Below are 20,928 nucleotides of genomic sequence, written 5' to 3' on the forward strand. Positions count from 1 at the left end.
TACATAGTACTAGTATATCCTAAATATTTCAAATGATCTTTGCAGACTAAGTTTTTGGCCTACAGAGCATTGTGTGCTAATCATGCAACCTACCTACAGGGAACCAAAACAGGAAAAACAGTTAAGAATGTTGGTCTGTGGGGTTAAATCAAGCATGGTTTACTGCTCAGTTCTTGCATATGTATATATGAAATATATGTGAAATATGGACTTTTTTCTTCAATTAGATAGTTATTTGTAATACATTGAGAAAAATCTCAAAGTAATCCTTGCATTACTACTTCTGTCACCTCAGGCTTGCCTCTGGGCATAGGCCTGACATATCAGTGAGAAGGGGCTTTAAAAGGGGCTTGTGTGACTGAAGTGTGCCCTTTTTCCCAAGTCATTCTGATAAAATGTAATGCTTTCTTATACAAGCTGTCCCTAGCAGTGAGAAAGGATTAATTTTTGCTTGTCTGACTTCACTACTTTTCAATTCAGCTTTACGTTGTCTGTGAGTGCTCTTTGCTTGTGCAAACCCGTTTTTTCTTACTCTTTTCAGTGTTTCCTGATTTCTTTTTTTGATATTGTTCTTTTGTTTTCTTCTGAGCTTCCTCACAATCAGTGACAGCTTGACTGTCGTCCTATGCAAACTGACAGACGTGTTTTGGATTTACCGTGGTTTTTGATATAGAATCACAGAATAGTTTGAGTTGGAAGGGACCCAGAAGGATCATCGAGTCCAGCTCCTAAGTAAATGGTCCATATTGGGATCGAACCTGTGACCTCAGCATTATTAGCACCATGCTCTAACCAACTGAGCACGAACATATTTATATGATCCTCCAAACAATTGCCATGAACGTGCTATTGGACTCGCAATGAATACTGGCTATACAGTGCAAAGTCAACTATTTCTGTCTGCATGTTAAAATCTTGGTGCTGGGTTGGCATTTCTTTGTTTGGTTGTTTTATGTTTATTTAATTTCTGCAACACCTATTACACATTGACATTTTTGTTAAAATTGGTTGGTATTTTCTCAGCTTTTGGTCGCGGTGTTTCTTTTTTCAAAGTAAAGTTAGGTCACTATTTACTTACATGCTCTTGCATGTATTTAGTGATATAAAAGTGTGCATGTGTAGGATAGATCTTTTAAAAGCCTTTTTCCTCTGCTTACATCCTGTCTCAACTCCAGATGAATTACAACAGAGGATAGTTTTACCAAAACAAATAAATAATTATGATCTATTTTCTTGAATATGTGCCCTGTTGTATTTGTTAGAAAACAAAAAGAAACCCTGAAGCTTGTTTCCCCAAAAGAGCCCTGCATTTCAGCATCAACTTCTTTTATTCAGAGGTAGTGTGAGGGAAAATATTTTCTCAGTTGTTTCTTTCATCTAATAGCCCCTCAACCTCAGAGCCCACAGAACCTGTTCCCTAATCTTGAAGCTCCTTTTGGCTTCTCATTTTGTGGAGGTTATCTGAGAAAGAGGAATATGTGGAGGCTTATTTTTACGGACGGGAGTTTTAAAGAGCACATATTACACGTATAAAACTTTAATTAAACTCTTGTTGCAAAGACAGTGCAGCTTTAAGGTACTTTTCTGGGTTAATAATAGAGCTTGAGATCCCAGTATGAGTAAAGCTACCAGACCTGAGGGCACAAAGCAAGATGCCTTGCTGTAACAACCTGTGCTTCAGTTGCTAGGTTTCTGTAATCTTTCAGTCCTTCTCAACAGTGCAACATGTGATTCCTTTAAAAAAAAAAATCCATCTGTGTGAAACCATGTGGAGGAAAACTACTGTTTTATGATTTACAGCTATTAGAGACAGGTGTGATAGGTGTCTTTAGAGAAACGTGAGAGAGACCCCATGATGCTGTTTCTCAGAAGTCTGTGGGTTTTGAGTTACGCTTCCAAAAATATTCTCAACTGAAATGTCATGCAAGAAATGCTGAGTGAATGTCAATGAAATAATACTTCTGAGTTTCATTAAGACTGTCTGATACCTCCTTGTGCAGGTTTAGCTCGTCAGACCAGTTTGTAGAATGAAATGTGTTTATCCGGTTATATGTTGCATGTTCTCTGCAGTAAGTAGCAAGTCAAACATATGGTGTGAAAAAGAACTTGCACTTCATTATGTGATGAAAATATGTTTAATGTTTTTGTTTAATCTTTTTTTTTTTTTAAGCTAATTTGCCTTTTAAATCTAATATGGGCCTGAAGTGGCACAGAAGAAATCTTGGTCTTCCCTAAAACCACATATATTGTATTGTTGAGAGTCGCATAAAGAGGAATTAAAGGAGACCTTACTTTCTCTTTCTTACCTCTTTGTGCTGGGTTAAAAGATCTGTTCACCCTCCTCGTGGGCTCCCCAAGTGCTCAAGAAGTCTTCTCCACTGACATAATATAAAAGGAAGTACTTGGATTATTTTTGAGAGGTCTTCTGTACAATGAGAATAATAAGACAGTGTAGAGCAAAATCGTTCCTTCTGAAATATTTTCTAAGAGGTGTTGGGAAAATAACAAACATTACCAAAAAGTTCTAAAGAGGTACATTTCTCAGGTGATTAGTTAAAAAAGTCTCCATCAGCTGCAATGTTGCATTCTTCAGAGGTGAGCATAGCCCACTTGTCAGAAAACAGTATTCCAAATGGGGTTAGCAGATGGCTGACCGCTCCAGGAAGTGGAAGCACTTCTGCAATACTTTTTTCTGAAAGCAGTTTCAACACTAGATGCTTACAGCCAGGAATTTTGGAGCTTTGAGTCATGATTCTAGTACATACTTCAAAAAATATGAGAGCGCAAGTTATAGAGGCACGGGGTACAATTCATGTGTAAAATTCTTTTTTACAGAAGAAAGAGCTAAGTGTGGCACAGAAATGTTGTTCTGCTTTCCTTCGGTGCTATCCTAGTCTGACAAATTTTAATCCTAGCTCAAACAAGATTTAATTGCATTATAGCATTGAAGCACTGTGGATAGATTTTTACAGAACAGGAGATAGGGATGCTTTAGATAAATTTCTTCAATGTCCTAATTGTGTTTATTTCAAATTTATTAGGTTTAAGACAGAATATCATCTTTAGCAGAGAAATTATACCTGACAAAATTAATCTTGCACTTTGTTAATATCAAATGAATCCCAATAAGATCATCCATTATTCTTCAAAAAAAAATGTTAAAAAGGCACTTGTGTTCACACTTTGAGCAAGTGTATCTTAGAGGTAAGAACTAACTGTCCTCTGCCTATTCAGCTTTCCTGAGGCAACCTCAGTAGCCTGACAGTTTTGGATTCACTGTGTTTGTTCACGTCCACGAATTCTGAACTTCTGTCATACATTACAGGCTTAGATGGCACAAGTTAAATCGCATTAAAGACTGAATTGGCATCTTTAGATTAAATTTAAGAAAATTTGAGAAAGGAGGTCCAAAATCTATTATAGATGTAGAAGGTGGGTCTAACAGTCTTTAATGATTGTACTTTTAAACCAAGTCTCTTCAAGTTACTTTTAGGTGGGTTCAGTAGCAGTATTTACCTTTCTGTTGTAATGGAAGGACCACCGCTGTTCTCTTTGTACTGGAGGGCATCTTTGACAACATTCACCAGAACTCTGAAATAAAATTCCTGAACCATTCTGAACAAGGACGGGGCTGGATTCATTGCCTGGCTTGTTGCACAAACAGATTTTGTTTCAGACACTTCAAAGTTACCAAGTCTTAGAAAACAGCAGTCATTTCAAAATATTAGCTGAAGGTTGGGAAACGTTTCATAGAAGTAAGTTATATTTATTTATGGAGATACATGCATATGCAAGTATCACACTATGTTAAAAAACAGGAGAGGGATGGGAGAGGATAATGGAGCTAATAGCAAGAAGAGTATTGCCATCACTCATTTATATAGACCAGTTCCATATATCACTTTATGTTGTGAAGTCATTTGAAACAGTTAAAAAATCCAATGGATTGTATAAAATGTCATTCAAAAGTGCAGATTTTGTAGTGTTTAATTTATTTTTAAAATAATTTGGATTCTGTTCCAGATTGTTTACAGTCCCTCCTTCCAAATTTGTTTCCCTTTTATCTGTGTAAGCATGTGCTGACACTGTTACTCAGTATACACAAATGCTAATCTACCTTCATGCACATGGAAAATAGCTTTCCTGGCACTGAGTTTAAAACTCTCATAGAATACATTATTAATCAAAGAAATCTCTCTTTTTAGAAAAGCTGTTCCTTTATGTGGTCACTGTTGAGAAGGTTATAGATAAATATAATGCTGTTTGTTAGCAGTGTAGTCTTCAGAACATACAACAAACAACCCCAGATACTGAAAGTACATTTAAAAAAGATTTAAATTTCGGAAGTAATTTTCCTTCTCTGTACTCTGGTTGCATACACTAACGTGATCTAATTATAATGTAACCACAACTTCTTTTCTATTGCCCTGCATGCTTTAATGCTCTAAATACGTTTCTCTTGGCAGGTCTTTGCAGCGAGGTGAAAGTGTGATAACTGTTGGGTTCCCCATTGTGAATAATTCCCTAGTTCTGCATTTGGCTTTCTGATAGATCATGTATCTCTGAAGTTCAAGGGGTAGATTTGTGAGGGAAGTGGGTAGAGTGAGGCTGGTGTCCATCTGTGTATAATTCAGCGGAATCTGACTGCAGCTCTGCAGTAACAGAGCGCCAGCGCAGCTTCTGCGAGGGCTGCTGAGCTGAACTGTTCCTTCAGTTACACGTGCTGGTCCTGCAAACGCTGCCGAGCCTTATCAAACACAGCCAGTTGGTGCTGCTGGTATGAAAGCACAGGGGAGCTCTCATGTGGAAGGTTAATGGAGTGTAATTAGAAAGAAGAATGAACTGCTCAACCACTCTATCTCACTCTACCTGCACTGAGAGTGACAAGTGCTCTGATCTTTTATAAACCCTAGAGCAGAGGTTTAACAGTCTAAAGTTATGACAGTGTAACTGTCAAACAAGCAGGCACACTGTGAAGTACTAGTATGAACTTGCGGGTAGGAATGTTTATATTCCCTTATGTGGGCTCTATTAGTACTTTTTTCATGCAGGATATTGTCCATACTTACATAGCAGGTCTCAGATACAGTCTCCTGTGAAGTATCCATTCATGTCAGAAAGATTTTTGTGTGCTGTTTGTGCCTTCTTCACGTCTGCATATCACATAACCATTACCTTGCAGGATGAAGTGATGGCACTATCCTAGGGCTTTGATATCAAGGAATTAAGCTTCCATAGAGAAGTTCTGGTGGAAGCAAGCACAGTTACTAGGGTTTATATTCTGGGAACTAAATAAAATTTGAGATTACATGCATAAATTGAGATTGGATACTAATGCCTGATCCTGTAAATTAAGTTAGTGTCTTGGGGTGACTTGATGTTGTATTCCCTATTGCTGCACTATGCCCAGAAATTGTATGTATGTCTGTTGAAAACTGTCATGTTCTTAAAATGTTTTTTTGTCTTTCATCTACAGCATGCAGTTGTGGTTTTTTTTTTTCTTTTAATAGAATACAGATAAACTTGAATTATGAAACTGCAACTAGGAAGTAGAGGGAAGACAGCTCACATCAGTTCCAAAAAGGACAAGGAAATTACTGATTTAACTTCCTGCGTGTTAGAGGCCATTATGCTCTACCTCAGTAATTCTGTCTGATGTCTTTTGATTCAGGGAGAATTGGACAGTTTGGTTATCAAGGGTACCACATTTTTGTCTTCCACATCTTTGTTTTTCAGACAACAGGTGGTGGATTAGGCTGCCAGGTTTTCTGAAGGCCCTTGCAATGTCAGCAGGTTGATTAGGGGAAATTTGCCCAGCTAGTCCTAGCAGGCAATCCATATCCTGCATTGCAGTGGAAGGGAAAAAATATCCCAGCAAGTATGATCTGGAGAATTCCCATTCCAAGTCTAAAATCAATAAGAATCTAAATATGTAAAGAAGACATGCAACAAAAGGCAATCAGAGGAAGAAGAAAAGTTTGCTTTGCTTAGCCTCTTTTCTCTAGCTGTGGCCAGTGTCTTGTGTTTCAGAAGAAGGTGAAAGAAGAACCTTGAGTATATCTGGTTGTTTGTGCCCCTGTACATGTTCATGTTCTAAAGAGTAAGGCTGTCTTTATGTGGAGTTTCAGTGCTAGAGAACCATGCTGGGAACAGTGAGGGCACTTGCACTGTCCCTTGTAGGGGACAAGAATGAGCAGCGGCTTCCCAAGTCCCAGATCCCTCTCCCCCTCACATGTACTATACCATCTGCTCTGAAACTCACATTAAGCATTTCCTTTGGAAAGTTGTGTACCCTTTTTCTAGAGACTTTAAACCATGGTAGGCCATTACCTCTCATATTAGGCTGGTCCAGCATTTAACCATACCTGCATCTTATTTCAAGGTTGAATTTGTCTGCTTTCAACTTACAGATACAGAATCATCACTTTACATTTCTCAGAGAAACTAAAGATTCTCCCATCGCTGGATTTCTTTTCTGTATATAAATATCTATAGTCAGTGAGTTGTCGCCCCTCAATAAACTGGATATGTGGAGCCCCAGTAAGCTTCACATCACACAGCACTGTTTGTTGGGTCCTTGATTATGGTTGTGGTTTTCCTTTGAACTGTCTCCAGTAGCTCCGCATCCCTCAAGAAAAAGGTAGCTTTCCATTCTTTTGGAAAAATGCCTGTTCTCAGGTGTTTTAATTCAAGAGTGGTGGTAGTTCAGCAAATCTTCAGCTGTTGAGTAGTTTTAGCCTTGCTTAGTGACACACCTTTTGGGCCAAGATAAACAAAAACAGTTCCTCTCCCCAAACCATTTAAATTGGGAGGGCAAGGAAGAACCATGGCTTTGTTTTTCAGAGAGTCACTGTTGTCCGATCCACAAACCTTGATACAATTGAAGGCCAGCAGTTTGGAACTTCTGAAGTGATTTAATTTGATGTCTTCTCTGTGAAGCAGGCATTTTTCTTTCTTTTGATTGTCCTTGGTTAACTAAAGAGAATAGTACAGCAGGTATATTTAGCTGAACAGAACACCTGTATTTGATATACTGTTAAAATTACTGGGAAGAAGAGAAAAATCTCTCATTTGAGTGGGGTGAAACTGTGACTTTTTGCTCTAAGAACTCATTCTGCTTATGAAGTAGAGATCAGCAATGAACTGTGATGTGATGGTATTAGTGATAGGTTTTAATTGAATTGGCACTGAACAGCATTTAATTGACAGCAGGGAAAATGCTGGTATTTGTTTGTGACATTTGTAAAGCAACTGTGGAAATGAAATACTAGATGCTGTTAACAAAATCAGAGTTATCAATAGGGGCTATAGGATAGAGTTTGAGCATCTAGATCTTTCTGTTCACAAAAGAATGCATTTCCATTCTGTGGTTTAGTAAAACTAGTCATCTTGCTTGATACTTCTGATCATGCATGAGCCACATGAGCATGAATTGTGTTTCCTTTTGTTAGGAAGAGAGGAGGTGTGATTCAGTCGTGAGAATACCCTAGTGAACTGACTAAATCTTAGTCAAGGACTGTGATACTGTGCACATTAAAATATGCAGTGGTATATTGTAAAATTACTTTATGACTATTCTTTCCACTTGAGTTATTCAAAATATGAGGAGTTACCAGATCAAAAAGTGCACTTCTCTTTAGGTTGTTTGTTTATTTTAAAACATGAAATAAGTTTACTTATTTAAATTGCTCTACTTTACTTGCTTAATGCAGACAAATTCAGTTTAAAGGATGTCATGTTATAAGGTAAATCACATATAGGAGAAAAGAAACAGCAGGACTGGCCTGGCAGAGGTGTTTAGCTTTAGTAACCAGCTACTGTGTATAGATGCAAATGGCTTTTCCAATGGGGGTGGATGTTCCTGTGTGTTCTCCTGCGTAAGAATAACAATCCACAGTACTTTTTGTTCTGAGATTTTGTATTGCAGGCTTCAGTCTGTGATAGATTTTACAAGACCACATTACATGCTTCTAGTAAACTAAGTTCAGTTGGAGATCATACAAACCTTTTTTTACGTTGAAGTACAAAAGAACTCGTGTTTCATTTCTGAAAATATGTCTAGATGGCTTTTTTATTTTTCCCTTAGGAATGTTTTTTTTTCTCCATGAAACAGACAAATAGGGGTAGAACAATAAAATGAGCAAGATAAAATTAAAATGAGCACCTTTTCCAGTGTAGTCAGCAGTTTAATTCTTTAATTTCTTCAGTGTTTTCATGTTGAGCTTGTCCCAATATCCTTTTACCAGTTTGTATTTGTACCTGGAAGTATTTCTGTAATGGAGAAAAACCCAAAGCAAGACAAACTTTGTCAAACCTTGTCAAATAAAAAAAAAAATTAATTTCATTCCTTTCATTCCATTCTTCCTTAATTACATTCATAGAACTGCACTTAACTCTTTTTCCTGTTCTGTTTTGCCTGTTATCACACACTTAATTCCCCATTCATTAATTGCTTCATTGTTTAATTATTGTTGCTGTTCTTGCAAGTTTCTTTCCGTTAACATAAGTGCTGGGGTGAGAAGCTAGATATTACTCTTAGTTAATATGTAAGCTGCAGGAAAACACTGTATGTGTGCTGCCTCTACTAGTTCATTCTCTGTACTCTGCTTTGTGCAAGAGTAAATATTCTAAAACAAGAAGACAGTGATGCATAAGGCATTTCACGGTACAGCATTCCCTTCCAAAAATTAATTGGTCTTGTGGTGCTGAAAATGGTAAAAGACACAGTACTGAAAATAAAGCAATCAAGAAGTCACATAAAGCAGAATAGCACAACAGCTATTTTTGGCCATTTTAATTTATGATTCTAGCTATGTTTTTAAATTAAAGAAAAAATTAAGCATTTTCCCCTGTTAAGAATGAAGGAACGAGCATTATTTTCAGAACTGTCATAATCTACTTCTGAATGATTTCTAGCAGCTTTAAGTGGTGGTTCTCTATCATAAAGGAAATATCCAGCATCTCTTTCAAAATATGTATATTCACGTCTGAACTGTGTGTTTGTTTCAGAATCACACCTATAGGAATTAATTTAAAATATAATTGTGATAAGTCTACCAGCATTTTTAATGACAAAAGTACTTTTCACATCATGCCGATGCTGTCTCACAATATTTATTAGACGTAATATTAAAGTAGATCTTTACAGAATTAAGTTTTATTTAAGTTCCATTTTACACAAGCTACCGTATGCCGTAGTCAGAAATTGTATTAAAGGTATTAAGACTGCAAATCAAATTCATTTATTTAGGGGTACCAAAATGAAGTGGCTCATCTCTAGTGCTCATCAGTATTGTAAGTGTATTGTTCCGTTCGTCCCACAGGACCATCATGGCAGAGGGAGGAGAGGCATTCAGTTGCCCTCACATGCTCTGCAACCTCTTTTAGACATGCGGAAGTCCTTGTGTCTCTGTGCTGCTTTTAGCTGTGTTTTCTGTGAGCTGAATGCAGCACATGCTCTTTGGGACAGTATTGGAGTGTTGGCAATGCAGCCATTGACTGGGTAAGGTTAGATATCCATGTATTTTAACTAAAGCTTTAAAAAAAAATACAGGTTTTTCAGCTATAAAAAGAAATAGTGCACATTTCAGCAATGATGCCCAGTAAGGCATTCACATATGAGGTGGAGGTATCTCCCAGTCCCACTGCTACATTTCCATTCAGCATTCAAGCACCTCTGCCTCAGGGGAGCCTTTTCTGACTGAAAGATGTAAGTGCCATTTTGATCACCTTTAAGAAGTAGAAAATTGTATCACTCTCTTTTCTGGAAGTAAAATTATTTCTAGTTTAGTTGGTTTAGATTTTTTAGTTGATAAAAAGATCTGGCTGTAAGTGAAGCACAGCCACAAGTGCAGAATTCCATAAAAACACAGAATAACCACAGAAATAGCTGAAAATATTTCTGTAGTCCTTAGCTCATTCTTTCAATGGAATTTAATTCAAGCTGGTTTGTACAACAGGGTTTTTTTCCTTACTGGTGTAGATTCTGCGTCATCAATTTCTATAATTGGATTTTACTATTTTAAATTTTAGATACCATCTTAAAGCAGTAGATGAGTGTACAGTTGTTCTCCTTGCTTGTAATCTTTCCACTCCCAAATTCTATTCCCAAAATGCACCCTTTTTGCAGGTTAAAGACTAATAGCACCAGATCTTCAAAATCTTTTAGCTTCTTTCTGCTGTGGAAGTTCTGGTATCTTTCTCTTTGGGTAGTGATAGGGGATGGGACTGACAGAGAGAGAAGGGAGGCTGGAAAGGAAGATTGCAGAGCAGTGAAATTCCCTCCATCCTCCCCACTTCCAAGCTGGAGCTTATTTGAAATCAGTACTTCCTCTTAACCATTTCACTTGCAGCAGTAGGCAGCTTTTATATCCCAGAGAACATCTTGGTCATTGGAGGGCACAGGTAACAGAGGATCCATAATGGCTGACTTACTGAGATTGGGAGAGCAGGGAAGTGTGTCACTGGCAGGCAGCTGAGCAGTTCAAACCACATCAGCTTTGGGTTTGTGATATGAAATGTATGTATTGCAAGGTTATTTAGTAGGCTAGTTTACTCTCTTATTTAAAAAATATCTTTATATTTTGATTTTTATTGATTTTTGAAGTTTAAAAACAGACCTTCCTTTACGTATGGATGTTTTTCTGAATGTGTTTCCTGAAGGAAGAGGAAAATGTGTCACCAAATACAAGGGATCTAGTATTTAAAAAGAGAGATGTACTCAGAGAACTATATTTTTCTTGATTGACTGATTAAAATGGAAATAATGCGTAGCTGATAAGGATAAAAACCTTGAACCTTACTAAGTTTTAAGTTTGCTCCAAGGACTTTGATTATCCTATAACAACATATTCATGGTAATTTTTATAAGAACACAGAGATGTCTTTTGGCACAGATACATGGCCAACAAGATTTATTTTCTGCTTAATCAAACAAAAATAATCTTCCAGTGCTGTGTTAGGATCTGGCCTGTGGCATGAATGAGAAAGTGGTATAGCAAAATGTCACAATATTGATTGCAATTATTAACTTTAAGGAAGGGTCATATTGGATGTCTCAGGCTCTGAACTCAGTGGTGTGAACGGTTCCTGATGAGATTAGCGATAAAGATGTCAAGGCAGCAAGAGCTCTGAGATGATGTAGTGTGCTTACGGGGCACTGTTCGACAAAGGGGTTTGGAAGTAGTCTGATAGTAACCATTGCACAGGGCCAGCAGCTCCTTTTTGGGTAGGACACAGTTCGGAAGAAAGGATGAGATTATTAAATTCTTTCACATTGTGGATGTAAAGAGAGGATTGGCATTCAGTTTTGAGGAAGGTTCAGTAAACTTGGAAGACAAATACTTTTTATACATTCATATTATGGCAGGAAAAGAAACTATTCTAGGAATATGAGGAGAACTAGAGATTTATGACATGCAGAAAACTTATGTTGTGTGCATGATGATGTGTTTATGATTGAGTTAATCTCAATTTAAAATGCTGAAGTTGTCAGTAAGAATTAAATATTCTTAAATAAGAGTGGGAAGGGAAAATGGCAATGATTACATTTAAAGAATTAGGAATTCCTTACGAATTCTGGGGTACTTTTAGAACACCTGAGCCTGACTGGCATTCAGTCTGCAAGACATGCAGCTAGGACTTGGTATCAGCCTTGGCAAATCTCAGTCATACAGACTGTACTTTCTGTAGCACAAACTGTCTTTAAAATTGATTAAGAACAGTAAAATAACTGAGGAACAATTTTAAAATACAGTGTTAATGAAGTCTGACAGTAAACAAGCGTTTCTTTCATAGCACCCTCCTGTTTAATTCCCTGCCGAAGGAGGCTCTGCTGAGGTTGCTGCAGACAGCCGCGTGCTGGGCGCTTGTGTGGCTGCAGACCAGCACTTCCAGCAGGATGCGGAGGAGCCGTGCGCTGCGTGCGGTGTCAGACCAGCGGCGTGGGCTGAGGCTGTGCAGAGGGGGACGCAGAGGCTAGCGCTGAAACTGGGAGTAGATCTGCTCCGAGTTCCTGTGTAGGTGCGACCCTGAGAGACTCGTCTGGGTTTGCTAATTCAGCTATGTAACTTTGAAATATGTTGTTCGGAGTGTCTCTCTTGATAACTACAAACAACAGATAATCCCAACAGTCTTGCAGATAGTAAAATGTTTTCTGTAGTTTCAATGTAGTATTTTTACCGACAGCTGGTAGAAGCAGCTTATTAAACTGCGTAAGCAATTGGCATGCAGTGCAAACTTCAGTTTTACTCTCTGAATCTTAAAAGCATTAGATGTTTCTTCCAATTTAATATCTGCATAATGGATATGGATGGCAGGATATGCTGCTGCCAGGCAGCCCTCAGCAGCCTCTAACAGGCTAGTGTAGACTTCCAGAGCCATGGCGTTTTTCCGCTCATGTTATCCATCTTGTACCAAATATGCTGAGCCTCAGTTTTTGCACAAGGCTCTAATACAAATTGTGCCTTGGTCCTGTTTTACCCCGTCTCTGCAGGCCATGGTTCAGGCCCTGGGGTGGAGCAGGCGGTGTGTGGACGCCATGTGACTCACCTCGCTCCTGCTCCCCTGCTCTCCTCGCTGGCTCTTGCTCTGCTGTAGCAGTATGGCAGAGGAGTCCTCAGTCTGCCTCTCTCTTTTTTTCTGTTTTAATTTTTTTTTGATCCTTTCATTAATGTTCCTCCCATTGTAAAGAACAAGATGGAAATTCATTCTTGGGCCATTGCTGCTGATTTCCTCCAGTCAGGGAATCAGTAGAAGAGCACCATTATCCCTGAATTTCATACTGGCAGCTGTGGAAGACAAAAACTCCCTTCCTGTTCATGCTGGCTCAGCAGCCTCTAACAGGCTAGTGTAGACTTCCAGAGCAATGGCGTTTTTCCGCTCATGTTATCCATCTTGTACCAAATATGCTGAGCCTCAGTTTTTGCACAAGGCTCTAATACAAATTGTGCCTTGGTCCTGTTTTACCCCGTCTCTGCAGGCCATGGTTCAGGCCCTGGGGTGGAGCAGGCGGTGTGTGGACGCCATGTGACTCACCTCGCTCCTGCTCCCCTGCTCTCCTCGCTGGCTCTTGCTCTGCTGTAGCAGTATGGCAGAGGAGTCCTCAGTCTGCCTCTCTCTTTTTTTCTGTTTTAATTTTTTTTTGATCCTTTCATTAATGTTCCTCCCATTGTAAAGAACAAGATGGAAATTCATTCTTGGGCCATTGCTGCTGATTTCCTCCAGTCAGGGAATCAGTAGAAGAGCACCATTATCCCTGAATTTCATACTGGCAGCTGTGGAAGACAAAAACTCCCTTCCTGTTCATGCTGGCTATGGTAATTCTTTAGCCTCCTGTGCAGTTTATGTGCAGTCCATTTTTTGGCAGGTATTCTATAAGCACGTTGCATTATTTCCTCTCCTACTTTTCTGCCTTCTCCTCTCCTCCCCCTTGGGTTAGTCTCTGGAAATGTTTTTTCAGTTCTTGTATCTGCTTGCTGATGCTGCACTTTGATTTGCTTGTTAACATGGTTGATCATTACAGAAAGCGATTTTAAATGATTGTTCAGTTATTACTTGTACAGGTGAGCTGATGACACAGGACATCTAAAACTATGTGAAATACCTGAATTAGGAAAATGCCTTCTACACTTCTATTATTTTATCCTTGTTTCAGAAGGGAACAAACAGTTCACAGCTTTTAGGTTTTGACAGCTTTTAGCACTTCAGTGGATGCAGGGTAAAATAGTTCCTTCAGGCTGCAGTCCATTACTAACTCCCTGAATTTTCAGTGAGGTTGGGCCTGTGTTTCCCTTGTCAGAGATGAGCAGGCATCCTCAGCCAGGGCTGTGGGTTTTATAGAAGCCAGGCAGCCCTTCTTCTGTACCTTCAAGTCACTGAATTTGGTCTTTTGCTAGAAGGTCAATCTTGTGAACTCACACATTTCAACATTATGAAACAGGGGTGGGGGCTTGTTGCTTGTGGGTTTTATTTGGCTTTTTAAAGTTCCAGTTTTCAAATCTGCTCATTTGGGAGCCTGCCCTTTTTGTTATCTTCTGGGCTAGAGGTACACACTCACTGTGTGAGGCATCATGCTGTTTTAGCCCATCATAAGCAAGACACTTAAAATCATAAGTCTACTATACACCTGCAAAATGAAGAGAACAGGTATTTTGTTAGCTCAGAATTTCATAACCATGTGTGAATGAGATTTGAGGGAAAATATTCTTCCAGTTGTTGTAAATAGCTGGATGTTTTGGGTTTTTTTCTCCATCTCTATGTTTTGTACTGTCTGAATATTAATGCTTCAAAACAAAACAAAAAAAATCAAAGCATTTGGTACTGTCAAAATGATTGTGTTATTTTTAAATTCCTTTTCCTTGTAAGTGCAACTTCTTGAGGCAACCCACTGAATTTTGGTCAGTGGGTTTCTACAAGAATAGTGAGATCACATTGCTGGGCTGTAATACTCCTCTGTGGCCTATTTTACACTATGCCTATTAGATAACACCAATACCTAAAATTCCAAAAAGAGAAATCTCACTAAGCTTCTGAGCAGCTCCTTATTTACACTAAATAAATGCATCTTTAGGTGTTACCATTTTCTCTAGTATGTGCAGCTAAATAACTGTCATCATTTCTGTTTATGGTTTCGTTTATCTGGTAGAAAAGAGTGGTGGAACAGCTTCGAAAGAATTTGATAGTGAAGCAGGAACAGCCAGACAGCAAATTTCAAATACAGCCATTGGCACAGTCAGAAAACAAACTACAGACACCACAGCCACAACCACTACAACAGCTACAGCAACATCACCATCAACAGCAGCAGCAGTCCACGGCACCCTCTCCAAACGTGATAGGATCACAGGTAAAAAGCTACAATTCTTTTTCTTACTAAAGGTGAAGCTCACTGAAAATTAGGAAATGTGCAAAGAGAAAACCACAAATTTTCACTTATGCCTGCTAGTGTACCAATATGAATTTCTTCTTCTATGCATATGCAGATATCAGTCTTCTGGGTTTTTTTTGGCAAAAATCTCCAATCTGAGTATAAAAAACTATGTACTGTTTAAAAGTTGAATCATAACCCCACAGAAAAGAAGGGTGGCAGTATCACCTTTCTTAAAAATAAGTGAATGTTTAGCAGATGAGCCTATCTTTTCCATAGGTGCATGAATGAGTCTGACCATACCTAGTAGGTCTCAAGAAACAGTAAATACTTTACACACACTGTATGAGGTATATGATTAGAATCCTTTATTTTTAAATGGCTAACAGAATGCCCTCTACAAATGTGAACAAAATGCAAGAAAACAGGTCCTTTTCTTTCTGCTTGGTTCTTTTTAAACAGATGTAATTAATACCAAATAATGCTTACCTGAATTTTCAAGGATTTGTCTAAAAGTGTACAGTGTTAATTGCAGAGTTCAAGTTTTAGAAAATAGTATCTTTATTGCGAAGGTGAACTGAATTTCAGTACTGTATAGGATTAGAGACATAATCCCAGAACTCAACAGAGAAAGTGGTTTGCTTAAGAGGAGAATTTCAAATTTCTCCTTTTCAGATATTTTGATTTACAAAAGTGTACTGAAAAAAGCAGGGAGGCGTTCTGTAAAAAGAAGTGTATATTAAGTCTTTTTTTTCCTATTGATGCAATCTTAGGAGCTCATGTTTACCTGGATAGGCAGATGGCAGAATTCACCCATGAAGTTTGCTTTATGCACATTGCAGTGAATCACACCCACAGCTTTGACCAGTTGTGGTTCTCATCTTCCCTTTTTCTGAAAGCAGAGAAGAGAGAAATGGTTGGGCTGTTAGTTCTCTTGTTAATTCAGCAAGCTGGTTTGGATGCGCTCTAAAATGCATTTGTGAAGCTTAGCTAATCGTATTTTTGAGAAAAGTATATTGAAGAAATGAAGCAAACCTAACTAAGGAAAATGCATTTTGAGCAGCAGCATCAATATCAAAGCTAAAATGGAACAAAGGAGCAAATATTACTGTGTCCTAAAGTATTTATAGGCAAACAATGGATCACTGTTTCTCAGTGATCTCTGTTTCTCAGTCAGGAAACATGAGAGCAAATACAGTTTCATGTGTTTCTCAGTATTCCACACTTTGCATTCATTCATTAACTTCCAGGTCATCTCCTGGGTTGTAAAAATTGAGGTTTTGTTCAAAGTTAAAGAGCCCTCTAGCGAAACAGACAAAAAATTGCTACACTTTTCTGACTATCACTGGTACAGTACTACTTGGAAAGTAGTTACAAATTGGAAGGCAGGTTGTCCTGTCCCTTGGACAAATAAGCCAGCTTTTATCCTTAACACTTTTTAAATTTATGTTGGTAAAATACTGAAGTATCCTCACTTGTTTCTGCACACATTTTGCATCTAAAGTTGTGCCTCTGTCTTACTGTCTCTCAAGCTCTTTCAGCAAAGAGAAGTCAAGTATTTTGTCTCTCTATGAAGTTTTTTCTTGCCTGCTTTTGTAAATAACACATTTTTCAAGGCTATGTCAGTACAGAGAATGCTTTCAATGATTGTTTTTGGAGTAATCAAGTTTAGGAATCAAGGTATAAATGCCATAATTAACAGTGACATTTTAATATACATAATATTAAAAGTCCAGTAAGAAGGGCTTTTAAAATTTTCATAAGCAGCAAGCCTCCTAAAAGATCATATTACTGCAATACTATGTGCAATAATGCAAACTTTCAATGAATGCCACTTCAGTATGAATTAATGCATTGACTGCTTTTTAGAATAAACAATCTAATTAATGCTCAGCAAAGTAACAGGGATATTCAAGCTCTGTGATCTTCTGACTGAAACTGTACTCTGAGTACTTGCAGAGTTAATAGAACCCCTTGAAAGAGTCACAGTCTTGTATTACATGATTGATTACACCTTTCTTTAAAACGTTTATGGCTGAATGTAATGCTTGTGAAAATGATACCACGTTACAACTCACTGGAAAAGCTTGAATAATGTTACTGCATTATAGGAATGGAGCCTCTTCTTTGGGGAAGGTGCAGCAGAGGTCGATAAACTCTTAGATCTCAGATAAAAAGTTAAGAAAATTGTGTCGCAACAAGGAAAATTTAATTATGTCTGGATTTTTCATAAATGTATGAAACTGAAGCATAAATTATCCTTTGATTTGACATTATACAGTGAATTTTTTCACACTTGTGCATATTTGACAGGGGACATAGCTTAATTATTATGAAATTAGAGGTGTGATGGTAAACTGTGTTTCTGTTTAAGGGAATAGTATTGGTGAAAATACTGAAGAATCCAACTGGAAATACATTATTTTGTTAGAAAAAAGATAAAGGTCTTGTATGATTAAAATCAAGTAGCCTAAATCAGGCATGTTCAGGACACAAAGACTGCCTGATGCCTGGTTTTCCGTTTTTTCTTCTGTAGAACCTAGAGCTGACATCAGGAGGCAATGGTGGTTATTTAGTACTAAGAGCCTTTGATCATGTCACTAAAGTTTTGAAGATGCAGTGCCGTCAGTGCAATGGATTTTTTACACCAAAGAGAAAAGAAATAAGATTATTTGCCGTTCTGTCAAGTGTCACTTGTCATGAGTTTTCTGTTCGCATCCTGTTCTGGTTTTATATTTAGATGCTCACCTTGTTGCTTTTCGAATGAGATTTGTAATGTCCATTTTCCTTAGCATTTGGAAGACAGTACCATTTACAAAACTGTGAAATGGCAGTTGCTTTAACTGTGGAATTTTGGACATGATGTATTGAGGCATTTCAGATAAATGCTGGTGTTACATGATTCAAAACCACTCTTTTTAAAACAGGCCAAGAGCAATCATGGTGTCAAATATATGTTCCAAAACTAGCCCATTCCACAGAAGTTAAACTTAATTGCCTGCAGCTGGACAGACTAACAGCCAGCTCTTACAACTTCAGGACAACCCTACTGATACTCTTAGGAAAGAAAGTTCAATGCAAGATAACTGTGTGTGTCACTAAAGCTGAAACTGGGATGCCCGAAATAAAAATATATTTTTGTTTTTAAAGAAACCAACTTACGAATGTTTTTCCCCCTCTTTCTCTGATTGTGAGGATCACTGTAACTACAGTTTCCATTGGAAAATAAGAGTTTTACTTGATGAGAAGCTAGTTTGTTGCTGCGTTTCATAAACTTCCACCTTATAGGTTTGATATTGGCAGTGCGTGTTTGGAAGCAATATGAAACAGAAAGATCCAAAATGCATATGCTGCTACTACACTTAATTGTAATTTTCTCAGGAATTTGTTTTGCTACAATCTGCAATGCTGCAGGTGATTAAAACAGACCAAACAGGTGCCTCAAATGAGAATGCTTTCTAGCTATCCAATTTTCATAGGTGTAAGATAATGTGCTTGTCTGAACAGCAGGTAGATAGGCTCAGAGCTGCCTTTTCTTTCTCATGCTGTCTATTGTTTCTGACTAACCAACCCACGTCCTGTCTGATATGGAGTGTCTCTGTCTCTTACAGTGTATTTTCTGTTTCCCTTAGAAAACTGTAACTACAGCTTCTATGATCACCACTAAGACACTACCTCTCGTCTTGAAAGCAGCAACTGCGACCATGCCTGCCTCTGTTGTGGGTCAGAGACCTACCATTGCCATGGTTACTGCTATCAACAACAATCAGAAAGCAGTCCTCAGCACTGATGCACAGAATGCACCAGTCAACCTCCAGACAACAAATAAGGTCACTGGGCCAGGAGCTGAGGCAGTCCAAATAGTGACAAAAAACACAGTAACTTTGGTAAGCGTTTCATGTGTTTGCCCTGCAGATATGTATGGGTTTGGTTAACAAGAGGGCTATTGGAAAAAAATAAAAGTCAGGGTTTCACACAGAAAGGAGGATAGTAGGAACATGTTGTGAGTCTTCACTAGCTGACATTGCTGAAGTTATAATCTACGAGAAAAACATTTCTCTCCGTGTGGGTTGTTACTACTGTTTTGCTTTATAGAATTAAATCAGTGCTATCATCATCTCTGTGTAAAGTTTCCCCTGTTAGTAACTGTAGTCATGGGGCAGTAGTGATTGTTTTGCCCTTACTGAATCTGTATGGCTGTGTTCTGCAGAATTCCTACTCTTTTCTTAGGCAAAGGAGATGTCAGACTTTCTTCATTTGATCCGTTTGGGTCTTCGTCTTAGGATATTTTTGGGTCATTCTCTTGTTCTCTTTGCATGATAAAGTCTCTGGTGTTAGACACGTCCCTTAAGTCTGCCCACTACCGTGTCCTCACTCACCAGTTTTTCAAACGCATAAACAGATGCTGTTTCTTTAAAAACCTGTATTTTGGAAGTACAAATTTTGTGGTTTGGCTACATCACACAGTCTTTTCCAGAATAGTTAGCCACCTAGAAATAAAAGAACCAGTGTTTCAGAATTGGATTATATAGGCTTCTTGGTCTGCAAACCAGGCATTAATTATATAACAAACAACATGACAGGGAAGTTTTACTTCTGAAGTAAAGGCTATGGCTTTATTAAACATAAATCCAGTTTATCTATATTTATTAAAATACAGTTTAATAATGTAAATGGAAGTAATTTTGCTTCCCAATCAAGCATTATGTTTGTGTTCAGAATAGAGAAGACTATTTGGAGTTTTTTCTACTGTTCTCTTTTCCTGTGTCGTCCCTTGCACCACTCTCATCTGTCCTTTGTGTCTGTGCTTCATTTCTTTGCTGAATAACTTAGATTTGAGGAGGTAATTCTGTTTTAATATTAGTCCGTGATTTATGTTTCTGTAGCAAATTTCATCCAAAAAATCAGAATATTTTTCTGAGCATTAATTAATCACTACAAGACCTTTTTGAAGAAAATTGCAATCTTATGTAGGTGGACAGAAGTATAGGAGGGTGTAAAATAACATTGACATTAATTTCAGGGACTCTCCCCAGGTACTCAGGTAGTGCTATTCAGTGGTTAATCACGTGGCAGCTCCATGCAGCTGATTTGAGTTACACAGGGAAGTACTTAGGTTTTCTTAAAATCAGATCTTAATTGTTTAAATGAATGGCCTACTTTTGAAAATTTCAAGCTGTGTATGTAGAGCCCCTCATAGTGTCATTAATATTGCTAAAGGAGTTGTAACTTCCAAATCTTTACTATTTGCATGAGATGTTCTCTCATTCTTCTGTATGCCATTCACTATGAAAAGACCATAGTTCATATAGCTGGGTATCAAAGTCTGTTATTATTTTCTGTCTGTTGTAATGTCATTTTTCAATGATTAAAACAAATATGAATTTTTATTATCATCAAATGAAATGGTTTTAGACTGCAGAGCGCAGTTGTTAGTACAGCTGAACTAAAAGGAAATATGCCTGCAATTTGTGAAGCAAGGTGTGTAGGATCTAGAAAGTAAGGTTTAGTTCTGTCTTTAATACATTTCTAATGTGGAACCTCTTGCTGTGAAAAATTATTTACAGAGTGAAAACCAAGGACATCAGGTCTGAAAGCACATTCAGGCTGTTGATTTTGGTGAACAACTTCAAAGCTAAATTTCCTCTTACCTCTTACTGAGCCTTCTCATGTTCTTACAGCAGGTTCAGGCTACGCCTCAGCCCATAAAAGTGCCGCAGTTCATCCCTCCTCCCAGACTTACTCCTCGTCCAAATTTTCTTCCACAGGTGAGTATACAGAGAACAAACAACAGAAGGAGGAACTTAATTATAGCATAGATAGGAAAGACTTTTGATGAACATTGTGTTGTTTATTGATGATGTGCTGGAGAAGACAATCCATCCTCAACAGGTTTGCAGATGATACCAACTTTGAAGATGCAGTCAATATTCTTCAGGGTAGTGCTGACATGCAGAGAACCCTAGCCAAGGTAAAGGAAGGGGCCAGCTGGAATTTCTTGAGCCTCAGCATGAGAAAAAGGCAAAGTCTTGTGCCTGGAATGGACTAACTCCCTGCACAGG

At 38.1% G+C, this 20,928-nt stretch overlaps 1 protein-coding gene and 1 long non-coding RNA gene across 10 annotated transcripts in view; one reads left to right on the forward strand and one right to left on the reverse strand.

Moving 5' to 3' along the window:
• PHF21A (PHD finger protein 21A) overlaps positions 1-20,928 on the forward strand; it is a 131,856-nt gene that overhangs the window by 85,917 nt on the left and 25,011 nt on the right. For 7 of the 9 annotated variants that reach the window (XM_017741815.1, XM_017741817.1, XM_017741814.1 and 4 more), the window contains 3 exons: positions 14,645-14,845; positions 18,499-18,753; positions 20,548-20,634. In XM_017741815.1, the coding sequence (XP_017597304.1) occupies positions 14,645-14,845; positions 18,499-18,753; positions 20,548-20,634 (543 nt within the window). The remainder of the gene's footprint in view (positions 1-14,644; positions 14,846-18,498; positions 18,754-20,547; positions 20,635-20,928) is intronic. The other 2 variants (XM_017741818.1, XM_017741820.1) reach the window with 1 other exon arrangement.
• On the reverse strand, positions 7,802-20,603 carry LOC108448526. Its single transcript, XR_001864422.1, has 3 exons — positions 20,518-20,603; positions 15,654-15,758; positions 7,802-8,271 (listed from the first exon to the last, which is right to left on the reverse strand). It is a non-coding gene; the product is annotated as an uncharacterized LOC108448526 (long non-coding RNA).

This window comes from Corvus brachyrhynchos, unplaced genomic scaffold (genome assembly GCF_000691975.1).
Source record: "Corvus brachyrhynchos isolate BGI_N302 unplaced genomic scaffold, ASM69197v1 scaffold115, whole genome shotgun sequence".
Classification (NCBI taxonomy): Eukaryota; Metazoa; Chordata; class Aves; order Passeriformes; family Corvidae; genus Corvus; species Corvus brachyrhynchos.